The sequence below is a fragment of the Panthera leo genome, chromosome D4 (genome assembly GCF_018350215.1).
Source record: "Panthera leo isolate Ple1 chromosome D4, P.leo_Ple1_pat1.1, whole genome shotgun sequence".
NCBI classification, from domain to species: Eukaryota; Metazoa; Chordata; class Mammalia; order Carnivora; family Felidae; genus Panthera; species Panthera leo.
Window position 1 is genome coordinate 10,896,829 of NC_056691.1, and position 14,161 is coordinate 10,910,989.

Below are 14,161 nucleotides of genomic sequence, written 5' to 3' on the forward strand. Positions count from 1 at the left end.
CAGGGATGCCTTCCCGCCCACTCTTTTGAAGTATCTGCCCTCTCCATGCGGCCCTTTTACATTCTCCGCAGAGCACCTATTTTATCTGATATCTCCTCGTCTGTTTCCTGCTTTACATCTTTATTATCTTTCTGCTGGAGAATGACTTCTTTTAGAACAAGAACCTTATCTGTCTTGCTCGCGGCTCTATGTCGACCTTAGAACAGTGTTGGGCACATAGGAGGCTACGATCAATGTCCATCACATGAGCAAATGAATAAATATTTAGGCGTTTCTCAAGTCTAGTTGATTCCCTTGAAGTATCTGTGCATGCAGTCCCCTTCCACTCCCTTCTCGAGACCCCAGCCTAATCCCAGACCTCATCACCTCCCAGGGGGGTGACTGTGGTCCCCTCCTTGTCCGTCTCACAGAACTCCCCCTGCCGACCCCACACCATCCATTCTGCACACTGCTAGTTATTCTCATCATGCCAGTGACCAATAAACATCCGTCGCTCACCCCCCTGTCCCTCGAGGCCTGGCTGAACCCACCTCCCAGGGCTGCTGGAACCCCCTCCCCTACCTGCCCAGAGTTCTGTCAACATTCCTGCCCTCACCCTCACCCAGCCACACAAACTCCATCTCCTGTGTTCTCTTATGTCAACCTGCTCACTCCACTGAATTCTGGGGCATTTACTGGTTGTTGTATCTTCCCCTCTCCTGATGCCTTAGAGAAGGTCATAGGCAATCAAAAAATTTCTCGTGAGTTGAATGAAGTTATTGGATAGGGTACAATTACAACAGGTAAACTGGCCACCCCTTCTAGAGTGATATTATGAGGGGCACCGGTGGGGGGGCTCAGTCGGTTAAGCATGTCTCTTGATCTCGGCTCAGGTCATGATCTCACGGTTTGTGAGTTCAAGCCCTGCATCAGGCTCTGCGTTGACAGCGTGGAGCCTACTTGGGATTCTCTGTCTCCTCCTCTCTCTGTCCCTCCCCTGCTCGCTCTAGCTCTCTCTCGAAATAAATAAAACTTTTTAAAAAACTAAAGGGATATTGTAAGCACAGACAGTGATTTGGAATGAAAGAGCACGATACCAGTAGGTGAAGCGAACCAGTCAGAATGTCAACAGGGAGGTGACGATCTTGTTCCCGCAGAGAACAGATGGCCACCACTGCCTTGAAACAACATTTATGTTAAACAGCAGGATAAGGTACGTTTTTAGTGGACTTTGAGCCTGAGTTGTTCTGCTAGCATAAGGGAACTGGACGGTCATTCTACTGTCAATCACTGAGAGGTGACTCAACCCCGAGGCAGCTTGAGTTTGATGCCCTAATGACCGGGGCCCCCAAGGTGGTTATCCTTCCGCTGAGAGTTCAACTTCTCCTGACTGTACAGTACGTGGCCCGGAAGTGAATCCAGAGAATTCTAACACTCCCACCACAGAAGGGGTCTGCTGTGTGCAGAGGGACGCCCCGTGTCGCAGCGAGGCAAAGCAGAGAGTTGGGGGACGGCACTGCTGTCTGTGGCCATGCTCCCCACTTTTCCTCTTATGAGGTGTGGTGCCCCAGGGGACTAGGCCTCCCTGTTCAGACAGGGGAGAACCCAGCCCGACCGGTCAGTCATAGCAAAGCCCAAAGAGCCACGTGCTTTTTTAGCAAACACCACCCACCCTCTTTTGCTAGCCTACACACTTTCTCTAACCAGATGTCCAGGCAAGGAGGCCCAAATTGTATTCTGTGCTTTTAAAACCATACTATTGGGGCGCCTGGGTGGCGCAGTCGGTTGGGCGTCCGACTTCAGCCAGGTCACGATCTCGCGGTCCGTGAGTTCGAGCCCCGCGTCAGGCTCTGGGCTGATGTCTCGGAGCCTGGAGCCTGTTTCCGATTCTGTGTCTCCCTCTCTCTCTGCCCCTCCCCCGTTCATGCTCTGTCTCTCTCTGTCCCAAAAATAAATAAAAAACGTTGAAAAATAAAATAAAATAAAATAAAATAAAATAAAACCATACTATTTAAAAATAAACGTGTTCTCAACATAACTCCTTATCTCAGGTCAACTACAGAGCATGGATACACTTATCTGATGGAAACAAACAAACAAAATGTACGTATTGATGTATTTATTTATTTTGGGGGGGAGGGGGCAGAGAGAGGATCCCAAGCAGGTTCTTCGCTGTCCACACGGAGCCTGACATGGGGCTCGATCCCATGAGCCCTGAGGTCACGACCTGAGCCAGAATCAAGAGTCAGAGACAACTAACTGAGCCACTCAGGGGTCACACCAAAAAAAAAAAAAACAAAAAAAACTTTTTTTTTTTTTAAATTTCCTAGCTTTTCCAGGAAACGAGTGAGGTGACAACGTAAGGAGTGATTGACAAAAGAAACATTACCAGAATGTACACATCAAGATACCTGCTGTTTTGCACAATTTTACACAAGTGCCGTGTAATTGATTCTGATAGAACTGTCTTCCTGAATCAGTAGTTCCTCTTTGCAACAGCTCTCGGAGCTACTTGAGGACGCAACTAAACTCCTGGCTTCCAATATTTGACGGTCACATCTTTCCATTAATTCGGACTGGTACTACCTAATGTAACAGGCTTGATTACATGCTAATAACTTTGGCTCATTCCGGAAACCATACAGAATATTGTTTATGGATATGTGTACACACACACACACACACACACACACACACACAAAGTACAACTTGCAGGGGCGCTTGGGTGGCTCAGGTGGTTAAGCATTCAGCTCTTGATTTCGGCTCAGGTCGTGATCTCACGGTTCGTGGGATCGAGCCCCATGTTGGGCTCTGTGCTGATGGGCTAAACCTGCTTGGGATTCTCTCTCTCTGTCTCCCCACCCTCCCTCAAAATAAATAAATAAACATCACAAAATGAATAAAAACACATCTTGGTGATAGTGCTGGACTCTGACAGGAAGAAAGACAACAGGATAGGAGAGAAGAATAAGGGAGACTTCAAATTTATCCTTAATGTCCCTGTTTCTCACTCAGAAATATCTAAGACAAAAGTGACCACGTGTTAACATGTATTAATTCTGGCCAACAGGCCCTCAGGAACCTGCCACATTATCATCTCCCTGTATTTTCTATGTTTTTGAAACTTTCCAAGTAAGAGAAAAAGCAGATTCTCCCTTAAGGGAAAAAGATTTCACACCACTGGGCCAACTGTTTTCTTAATGTGTATTTATTTTTGAGAGACAGAGACAGAGCGTGAGCAGGGGAGGGGCAGAGAGAGAGGGAGACAGAATCGGAAGCAGGCTCCAGGCTCCGAGTTGTCAGCATAGACCCTGACGCGGAGCTCGAACTCACAAACCGCGAGATCATGACTTGAGCTGAAGTCGGACGCTTAACTGACTGAGCCACCCACGTGCCCTTGAGCTTTTTTTTTTTTTTTGATAAATACACTCCAGTCTCTTAGAGCAGTTCTAAAAGGATCTCCTAAAATGTTCTGGATACATCAACTATCCTTAGAATAAGCAGCATGACGCCAAAGATGACCACTCTGAAGGCACAAGGCCCCAAAAGGCAGGGCTAGGAAGCAAAGCAGAAGGCTCCGACCTTTTCCGGTGCACGATGTTGGGTTAACGTCCTTGCTCCTGCAAGTCCAGGGCATGGCTTGCTGTCTTTGCATTTCCAGGGTCTAGTGCAATGCTCGGAACAGAGTTACCCTCGGTAGCTGGAGTGAATTAATGAATATACTCTTAAAACTTAGGAGCCTAGAATTTGCAAACCCACTACATTAACCACACACCAGAAAGTTAAGAAATAGGAGAAAGAAGGTGATTACTTTGAAGTTCTACGTTCCTTAATCTAGTCTTTAGCCTGAATATCATTAAGTAACCTGTCTGCTATTTTTATCTTCGGCCTTTCACATGGGAAGAACAATAAATTATATCCTTTGAATGATAAGAGCTCTCGTGAAGCCTTCTGAGGTTGTGTAAACAGGTTGTGTAAACCCAAAGCCAATCCTAGAGCAAGAGGGACTCAAAAAAGTATGAAAGAAGTCCAGTCTCTCTACAATCGGATCGAAGAGGAAAACACGGAGAATTACGTCATCTGGAATCTTGTTTTATGATGGACAGAGATTCTGATTCCTAAAAGAACTAGAGTTTAAGCAAAGGATGGATAGATTCGATTAGATTGTCAAAGTAAAAAACGAGTGCAAGCGTGGCAGCTAGTGTCTAAAAGATAAGACAAGACCTAAGTTTTTAGAACATTCTGCCTTTATCAGTAACCCACCTATTCAATGAACAAAGACAGAAAGTATAGAAGACAGGAGTTACCAGCATCTTTAGCTGTATATTAGGCAAAGGAAAGAGGAGAAACGTATGACTGTTTTAATCCCTAAAGCATGACTTCAGAGGTCATGCAGGGATCTGGAAGAGAAGCTAAACAGGAAGAGGCAAGAGACATTTAAGAGAAGGGGTCAAGCTTGGGAATAAAGATTTTTAAAAAAATGATAGAAACCAGCAGGGGTGTGGATGCGAAGAAACGATCACTCTTAGGGCGACTGGTGGGAGCATAAATAGGTATAACTTTTCCGGGAGATAACCCGGCCATGAGCATCAAAAGCTTGAAAAATGTTTCTTTCCTTGGACCAAGCAATTCCACTCCTAGAAGTTTTCAAGGTAGTTTTGTACTAACACATAGAGATGTACATATAAGACATTCCATCAACCTCTGTATGTTTCCGTGAACAATTGGAAACGATCTTGAGGCACAATAATAGAATATGAATTCAATAAATCACTGCGGATGAAATCGAGGTGATTTTAAACAGTGTCGTGTAAATTATAATGTCGATCTACACTGACTGACATGGAGAGGGTTGTTCATGATATTTTAAAATTTTAAAAACCAACCCCGGAGCAGCATGTGCGATAAGATCTTACTTTTGTAAAAATGAAAGGATATGCATGCCAATGTTAATAACTGTAATTTATGGGCGGCAGGCATTTTTGCTTATTTGTTTCCTATTTCTCACGTTGAACACGGATGAAAAGGACAAAGGTCAGGAGAGACTCTGCTCTGCAACCCCCAATTCTGCTTTTCTAAGCCTGCATTTGATGTCAATGAGGTGGGACATGGGATAACAGTCCTATACCCTATGCCAACTTTACCAAATAGTTTGACCTTACCAAAGCCCTGCATACAGATGCCTTCATATATTTTTTTAGAGATATAAGCCTGTTTTTTTTTAAATGTTTATTCATTTTTTGAGAGAGAGAGAGAAGGAGAGGGAGAGAGACAGAGCATGAGTGGGGAAGGAGCAGAGAGAGAGGGAGACACAGAATCTGATGCAGTTTCCAGGCTCTGAGCTGTCAGCACAGAGCCCGACGTGGGGCTCGAACCCACAAACTGTGAGATGATGACCTGAGCTGAAGTCAGACGCTTGACAGACTGAGCCACCCAGGCACCCCGATATGAGCCTGTTTTTATTCTGTGTGTGTCCCCAAGTTGTCCATAAGCCAACAGTGCCACTACAGTGCAAGCTCAAGTAGCAGAGGGAAGACGCTTACTACAACCGTATAAACTCTTGCATTTTCCTCCACCCTAGAGAAACTTCGCGACTGATAAATTAGAGTAGACACTTGTGGGTACAGGGATAGTATGTTTTCTTGGCCCTTTATTATTGAGCAAACCATGAATAACCACTTGATCATCTGCCATTGAAAAATGCTAAGCACTCCTGTTTCTTAGCCTTCTTCAGCAAGCAGTCGGACTGTCACACCCCTGCCCTGGCGAGGTCCTTGTTAAAGAGGATGAAAAGATGGGGCGCCTTGGGGGCTCAGTAGGTTAAGCGTCCGACTCTTGGTTTCAGCTCATGTCACCATCTCCCAGTTTGCCGAGTTCGAGCTCTGTCCCGGCGGCGTGGAGCCCGCTTGGGATTCTCTCTCTGTCCCTCTCTCCCTGCCCTGCTCCCACTCACCCTGTGCCTCTCTCAAAATAAATAAATAATGTTTGTTTTTTTTTTAAGTATAGAAGGATGGGGTGTTTGTAGCATCACCCCATTCCATCATTAGTGTGTCCGGCTGGGGAGGTGAGATGGGAAACCTGATCCCTTGAGCTCTCCCCTTCTCCCCAGGGAACCACACGATGTAATTATATTCTCTTTCCACAGGTAACCGCAGGATGCAACTATACATCTATTTTCCATGTAGAAGTAAATACTAGCTCCACACCTTCATGGGAACTGTCAGAGCTCAAAGAACTCCAAGTGAAGAAAAGTTCACCCTGGCAGAAGGTTCTTTCAATTGCACTTGATGCCTGAGGTCAAAGCGGAACTTTCCCAAGAATCTTGAAAAAAAAAAAAAAAAAAGATTCTGAACGTGAAAGACCAAAATCCTGAGTTGGATTGCCTGAAGCCTTGTCGATAGGTCATTGGTCTAGAACATGTCCGAGAAATGAAGCGATCCTGGAAAGCACGAACATGCCCCCTCTGTCGTCACTGCTAAAGAACGGCACTGTTTCACTGCAGATGCACATTTATTCATATATTTCTACACGTGCGTCATCTCCATAGACAAAAGGGCAAATACGTCTCAGGAAGATCTCCACACCTTCACCTTGTTCTGGCTCAAAAGTATTGGGATTCTTGAATGCCATCTATTTTCTCAGCTCCTTGTTTTTATCGTCCACAAAATCACATTCTCACGATGATTGTTTTGCTTAACGTTTTGTTCCTTTTCTACAACAATGCGATGAAGATATATAAAGTACTTAGCACGATGCTTGCCACATAGGAAGCAGTCAATAAATGTTACTTAGAGGATTCTAGAACAAGGCTACCTGCATTTCAATGCCAGCCCTGCCCTTCATTAGCGATTTGAAACTTTGGACAATTTTTATGACCTCTCTGTGCTCAGTCTCCATGTTACACATGGAGATAATAACTGTTTCACTTTTCAGGGGTGAATGAGTTACACATGCAAAGATTTAGACCCGTACCTGCCATACAACAGCCATTTTCTATTATTTATTCCTTTCAAACCTGAATGTCACGATCATTTATGTTTTTTTTCTGCCTTGTGCCTTTTCACTCTCTTACATATCCAAAGTCCTTATTTTGCTTTTACATGTGACCAAACTCTCTGTTGTTTGAAAGAAACCAAGATTTTACTTAATGAAATTTCAAACTATTAGTACTAATTTTTCTAATCTAGGAAAGCACTAAATGCCAGTAAGAAAAGAAAGGTAATTGATAATACAAGGATTGTATTACGACATTTAAAGAAGCAGTGTCCGAAATCCCAAACATGATGGTGAATTTCTTAACTACCGTAGTCTTCCTCTGTGCACAGGAAGCCAGTGACGGTTACACTGAAATGAAGCCGAATACAGGACACTTGCATGAAATTAAATTTTACTTTCTCCAGCTCAGAAAAATTCAGTGGCCGGGGCGCCTGGGTGACTCAGTCGGTTGAGCGTCTGACTCCGGCTCGGGTCATGATCTCGCGACTTGTGGGTTTCGGCCCCTCGTCGGGCTCTGTGCTGACAGCTCAGAGCCTGGATGGAGCCTGCTTCCGATTCTGTGTCTCCCTCTCTCTCGTTGCCCCTCCCCCACTCACACCCTGTCTCTCTCAAAAATAAAGAAACATTAAAAAAAAAAAGAAAAAGAAGAAAGAAAAATTCAGTGGGGGGTCTTTTCCCCCACATCTCCCTGAGAGGTGTGCTCTAGAGAAACGTTTAACCGTAACAAGTCATACGATGACATCACACGATTATACTTTGAGCTCAGAACAAAACAAAGAGCCCTATAGGATAGGACTCCTCCAGAATGTGGATTTCCAACATATGGGAATTTAGGCTTCATCAGAGTACGGAAGAGGCAGGGCAATCGTGAGGGGTGGGCAGTCCCAGGTTCCTGTTTTGCTTTAGCCCTGCCCCTAAACTGGGTGACGGTGTTTGCGAGAAGCCACAGAATTTGGGAAGGGTGGAGAACATTCTTCTCCTACTGTCGGCTGGCCTGCTCACTCCTTCTAGAGGTCAGTGTGGGTAGAACTGAGCTCCTTACAAATTTTAATGTATCAGATTTGAATATTTCCAGTTACCCCACAAACATTTTCAAGGGATAGTTTGTATCTTTATGAGTAGAAAGGGGAAAAAACAGGAACCCATGCTTCATATACTGATGGCCATATTTCAACAGCATCTTACTTTTGTAAGTTGATCTGTTTTGTTTTTTTTTTTAATTTTTTTTTAATGTTTATTTATTTTTGACACAGAGAGAGACAGAGCATGAACGGGGGAGGGTCAGAGAGAGGGAGATACAGAATCTGAAACAGGCTCCAGGCTCTGAGCTGTCAGCACAGAGCCCGATGCAGGGCTCGAACTCACGGACTGCGAGATCATGACCTGAGCCGAAGTCGGCCACTTAACCGACTGAGCCACCCAGGTGCCCCGATCTGTTTTATTTTTTAATCTTTTTAAGTTTACCTTTTTTTGAGAGAAAGAGAGAGAGAGAGAGAGAGAGAGAGAGACAGAGAGCGGGGGAGGGGCAGAAAGCGAGAGAGAGAGAGAGAGAGAGAGAGAGAGAGAGAGAAAGAGAATATCAAAAGCAAGCTCCACGCTGTTAGCACAGAGCTTGATTCAGGGTTCAATCCCATGGGCCGTGAGATCATGACCTGAGGTGAAATCAAGAGCTGGACACAAAACTGACTGGGCCACCCAGCCACCTCCAAGTTGATCTATTTTAAAAAAAATAGTGGGTAGGCACACAAGGGAAAACATTTTCTTTTCCGACTTCAAAATTGCAAAATGTCACCTGAGTGGTTTAAACACTAATCAGAATACAGAAAAGGTCGCCAATGCCACTACTGAAATGCCATTTTTTTAAAAAAGCAGGTAATTCCTTGCTTGCTTTTATTTTATTTTTTTTTAAATTTTTTTTTAACGTTTATTTTTGAGACAGAGAGAGACAGAGCATGAATGGGGGAGGGTCAGAGAGAGAGGGAGACACAGAATCTGAAGCAGGCTCCAGGCTCTGAGCCATCAGCACAGAGCCCAACGCGGGGCTCGAACTCATGGACCACGAGATCACGACCTGAGCCGAAGTCGGACGCTTAACCGACTGAGCCACCCAGGCGCCCCCTTGCTTGCTTTTAAAGGAAATTATTAAGACTCAGGCATCAAAATGGTACATGCCCAATTAAGAGTACAGTCTTGGGACGCCTGGGTGGCTCAGTCGGTTAGGCGTCTAACTTTGGCTCAGGTCATGATCTCAGAGTTTGTGGGTTCGAGCCCCACGTAGGGAGGGCTCTGTGCTGACAGCTCGGAGCCTGGAGCCTGCTTCGGATTCCGTGTCTCCCTCTCTCTCTGCTCCTCCCCCACTCGTGCTGTCTCTGTCTCTCAGAAATAAAATACAACATTAAAAAATTAAAAAAAAAAAAAAGAGTACAATCTTTAGAGTAGTTTATAATCCCAGCTCTGTTCTTGGCCTTGAAATTGTATGGCCTTGTGCAAACTACATCTCCAGGCTTCATTTTCCTTCCATATGAGATTTCATGTGAGTCTCCTAAGATTTCTGTGAGGATTTAATGATATAATCCCTCAAGCATATCACAGTTTCTGCGACACAGTAAGCGATCAACTAAAGGTGAGTTTTAATATGATATTAATACCACATATGTCCTTATTAATGAACTCCTTTGAGCAGTAACTATAACTCTTCTGCCCAATACACAAATGCCTCAGAAGAGAAAACAACCCTCCTGAATAGGAATATCCAATCCTTATTCTTACCCGAGGATTAGGGAACCTTTTCTACTTTATTTAACTTGAGTGAGGCACTTCTTGTTCAGAGTGCATCGCACATTCTGTTCCACTGAGCATGTCTGGTGATCTCAGCACAGGGACAGAAGACATACGGGCGAGGCCATCCGCCCCAAGCGGCTTTAGCCGGCCACTGGCATGGTCACACCCAGCCCAAAGTGGTCCCTGGGTGGGAAGTTCTCCAATTCCAGCTCTCTTTCCTGCCCCTTCTTCCTTAGTCTCTCAAAGGTGACAACGGAGACAATGGTGACAAAGATGGGAGCTGACGGCAATGACCATGAGGACAGCCACTGCGTAACATACGCCCTCAGCCAGGCCCTACGAGCACTCTGCCCCCATTATTTCACTCAGTCTTCCCAATGGTCGTAAAAAGTAGGTATCATGATTATCCCCCTTGACATAGAAAGAAACCAAAGTTTAGGGAGGTTAAACGACATGCCCACTGTCACACGGTTTATAGCAGCGAGCCGATCTGCAAGCACGTGTGATTCCAGCCCGGCCACACCAACCCGGCTGCTGCTTTCAAGAGCGCTTTTAGGATGAGCGCAGGTCCTGCCGCTGCCTGCCCCCCTCCCCGGAATTAACTCCTCCACACCCCACAGTTTCGAACATCTTTCTGTCCCAGTCACAATTTTCCTGACCTAACATTCACAGGGAGGGAGGGACCGTCGTGGCTAAGCGGTACCTTCATTGCTAACTTCAGCTAGATTCCCAAATTCTCCAAATGAATCAATTGCTCTTTCTGGCTTGCAACAGTCATGAAACCTAATCCAAAAAAAAAAAAAAAAAAAAAAAAATCCCACGGGGAGATCCCTGATCTACTTCATGCCTTTCAACTAGTACCTTTTGGCCTCCAACATTAATCTACGTACATATTCACAATTAAATTCGTGTTAAAGGTGAAGAAATAGTAAGGTAAGAGAAAGGACTTGCCCTCAGCCCTCCAGCAGGTAGAAACAAAATCGCAAGGAAGCCCGGTGACCCTCTAGAAGTCCTTACCGCCAGATTATTCCGTACTTCTAATTCCTTGCTGTTCCACCTCTTAACACACTATGGGCACAAAAAAATGTCCTGTGGAACCACCCTTTCACCGGCTGGGCCGAGAGAAGAATAACAAGTCCCAGCGGCAGGGAGGGCAGGGGAATGATGAGCTGACCCTTCAGGACCAGTTTCACCTTATCTTTGAACCAGACGGTCTGGATTTCTCAGGGCAAGACGAACATGGCCCCAACGACTTGTCAGCAGTTTTCCGGGGAGGAAAAACTGCAGTTAGAGCACCTCCGGTGAGAACTTTGAGCAGTAAATGTGCTCGCGTGTAGTTTGTGCCATTTTGGCCAGGAATTGTACGGTGAGTTGGATTCCTTGTCCTTAGTTCTTTGCCCGAGCGCTATAAATGTAAAAATATCAGCCACAGGCCATTCCTCTCTGTTTATTTAAACGGAGAATTTAAAAAATCACTTTTTCCACTTCAAGGCTCCCTCGGACCAGGGAATAAAAATAGCGATGTCCACAGGAGCCAAACTTCTTAGGGAAAAGTAAAAGCACAGGGCAAAGCGCCCTGCTCAGAACAACCAAAGCCCCAAAGCAGCTGCCCCCAGAGGCAAAACTCCCCTTTCAGCCGCCTCTCCTCTTGCCCCGTCTCACCGCAGGCTCAAAGGAAGGCGCAGTTGACGAGGAAGTGGGCAGCGAGCCCCCCGAAGGGCTAACCCCTTGCCCTTCACCGCCCCCCCCCCGTGCGCCCCCGCGCCCCCGCGCGCGGCCACCTGTCAGAGGCCCCGAGGGCGGCGCGGGCGAGGCGGGGTTGGGGAGGTGGCCCGAGAGCTCGCTCGGGGAAGGGACGCTGGTGGCCCAGGATTGTCGAGAAGGAGCGGGCTGTCGCGCGCTCGGCTGCCCCACCGCGGTGGCCTCGGGGGCGCTCGGCGTGGGGGGGGGGCGGTCTCAGGTGCACCCCGCCGCGCCGCCCGCGGCGCTCGGCCGGCTGGGGCGGTGCGGCCGCGAGTCCACCGCGCCGCGGGGCGCGCCTTACCTGTTGATCTTGAGCGCGAACGCGCGCCGCTCTGCGCCCGGCAGCGTGGCCATGGCTGGCGCGCGCCTCGTCGGCCTCGGGGGGCGCGGGGCGCGGACGGCGGGGGTCCGACGCGCCGCGGAGCCGCTGCAGCGCACGCCGAGCGGGACGCGAGCCTCATCTGTCCGTCCGGGCTGCAGACTTCCGCATTTCCACCTTCGGCGCTGCAGTCACCGCGGGGGAGGGCCCAGCCTCGAGCGGCGGCGGCGAGCCCAGCCACCCGGCGCCCGGCCCGGCGCGCAGGGAGCGGCGGGCGAGAGGGTGTGGACACGCCGCGGAACTGCCCTCCGGATGCTCCGACCGACGGCGCGCTGCGGCGGGCGGGGGCCCTGACCTCGGGCAAGAGGGCACGCGGGCGGGGGGCCGGGCGACCGCTGAGCGAGGCGGGAAAGTCCGTCCGCCCGGAGCCGCGAAGCTGCCAGCGCGCGAGGGCAGGAGGGGGACCGCGCTGTCCGCCCGCCCCGCGGGACCCGGCGAGGCCGGGAAACCAGCCCTGGGATTCTCCTAGCCGGGCCGTGTCCGGGGTCCACGCCAAGCCTGGGGGAAGGCAGGCTGGCAGACACACAACCCAGGATACAGATCAACTTTTGCAAAAGATGTGTCCCGCATCCTTCCTGGGGCACCTGCTGTAAATAGAATGAATGCCTCCAAGGAGTAAACATTGTAAGTTACCCCCCAACATCCCCTTCAAGTTTTTTCTTTTCTTTCTTTCTTTCTTTTTTTTTTTTTTTTTACAACATTAGGATAAAAGGTTTTTGTTTTGGTTTTTCTGGGAAAACGCCACAGGCCTCTTTGCTGTGAGTCAAGGATACGAGGCAACACACGGCAGGCCTGTTTATTTCAGTTTCACACCGAGAGGTTTGCTGAGAGGCTCAGCCCCAACTCAAGAAATATCAGAAAAGTCCCAATGCTCGCTACAGTGGGAAAGTACGCGTTTATTTCAAGTTACTGATTTGCTCTCGGTTTTGCTCTAATAGAGCGCTCTCTGAATAATGCCTCCGTTTGGCAATTTGTGCTTTAAAAAAATACCAAAGCAAGGTTTTTTTTTTTTGGTTCAAAGCTAGGCTACTGTCCGGTGTGGCTGTTGACCTTTGGAACTGATGGTTAGTCTGAATGGAGAGGTCTTGGGTGTGTAAAATGCACAGCGGATTTTAAAGATCATGTAGAAAAAATAATGCAAAATATCTTGTTAATGATTTTGTGTGTTAGTTACATGTTAAAATGATAGTTTGGATACATTAGGTAAAGAAAATATTAAAATTAATTTCCCATTTGTTTTTATTTTTGTTTAATGTTTATTTATTTTTGAGAGAGAGAGAGCATTAGCAGGGGAGGGCAGAGAGAAAGGGAGACACAAAATTCCAAGCAGGCTTCAGGCTCTTAGCTGTCAACACAGGGCCCATCACTGGACTCCAACTCAGGAGCAGTGAGATCATGACCTGAGCCAAAGTCGGACGCTTAACTGACTGAACCACTCAGGTGCCCCTGTTTTACCTTTTTTAAAATGTGGCTTGCATTAAAGGAAATTTTAATTATATACACAGCTCACATGTGAGGGTCACAATATTCTATTCCTGTGGGATGCTGCTGGTTTCTGGTTTGCAACCTAATAGTAAACACCGGAGGATTGAATTCAGTCTCTTCCTGATGGCCTTCCTTTCTCTGGTTTTGGCTGACTCTGCTACTTTAATAATTCTTCAGAGCTGGTTAGGTGACTTTTCCCTGCAAATATCAATGCCTTTAAGCACCTAAGACAAAGTTCTTAAGTCCAGCATTATATAGACTATGAAAAAAGATCCAAATAAAAGAATGCTTTTTTGTAATGTGGAGTTTCTGACTTTCAGAAATCTAAGTTCATTTGCTGCACTGGGATTTATAAGCCAACATTTAGATCAAAAAAAAAAAAATGCTAGGAGAACAATTCTGTGACTACTTCTCAAACTGGGAACAAATGGATGATTTGTAGACAAATGTTTACAGTGGAGTCGTGAGTCTGCTCTGTTCCAAGTCAGCCTTTCATGGGGGCTACTATGAGTTTCTGAATGTTTGTGGCATAGGTACACTTTCATACAGAGCAAAAATGTGCCAATTTCCGTACAAACACAAATAAAATGTGATGAGAGTCTCTCACATTTCAGAATTTGCAGTCAAGGAAACTTTAAAATCATAAAATCGCCCATCTCACACCAAGATATGCCACGTTCAGCTGAGTATGTGGTACCTAATTATAAAGGTGAGGCAGGTGTTGTGGCCCATGCTGTCCATCCTCTGATGGCTAGAAATGACTCCAAATTTCCTTAACAGCATTTTAACAATTCACCG

At 46.9% G+C, this 14,161-nt stretch overlaps 1 protein-coding gene across 2 annotated transcripts in view; it reads right to left on the bottom strand.

Moving 5' to 3' along the window:
- DOCK8 (dedicator of cytokinesis 8) overlaps positions 1-11,942 on the bottom strand; it is a 226,988-nt gene extending 215,046 nt beyond the window's left edge. For both annotated transcript variants that reach the window (XM_042913298.1, XM_042913297.1), the window contains exon 1: positions 11,801-11,942. In XM_042913298.1, the coding sequence (XP_042769232.1) occupies positions 11,801-11,853 (53 nt within the window). In that variant the 5' untranslated portion in view covers positions 11,854-11,942. The remainder of the gene's footprint in view (positions 1-11,800) is intronic.
- Positions 11,943-14,161: the final 2,219 nt, after the last annotated feature.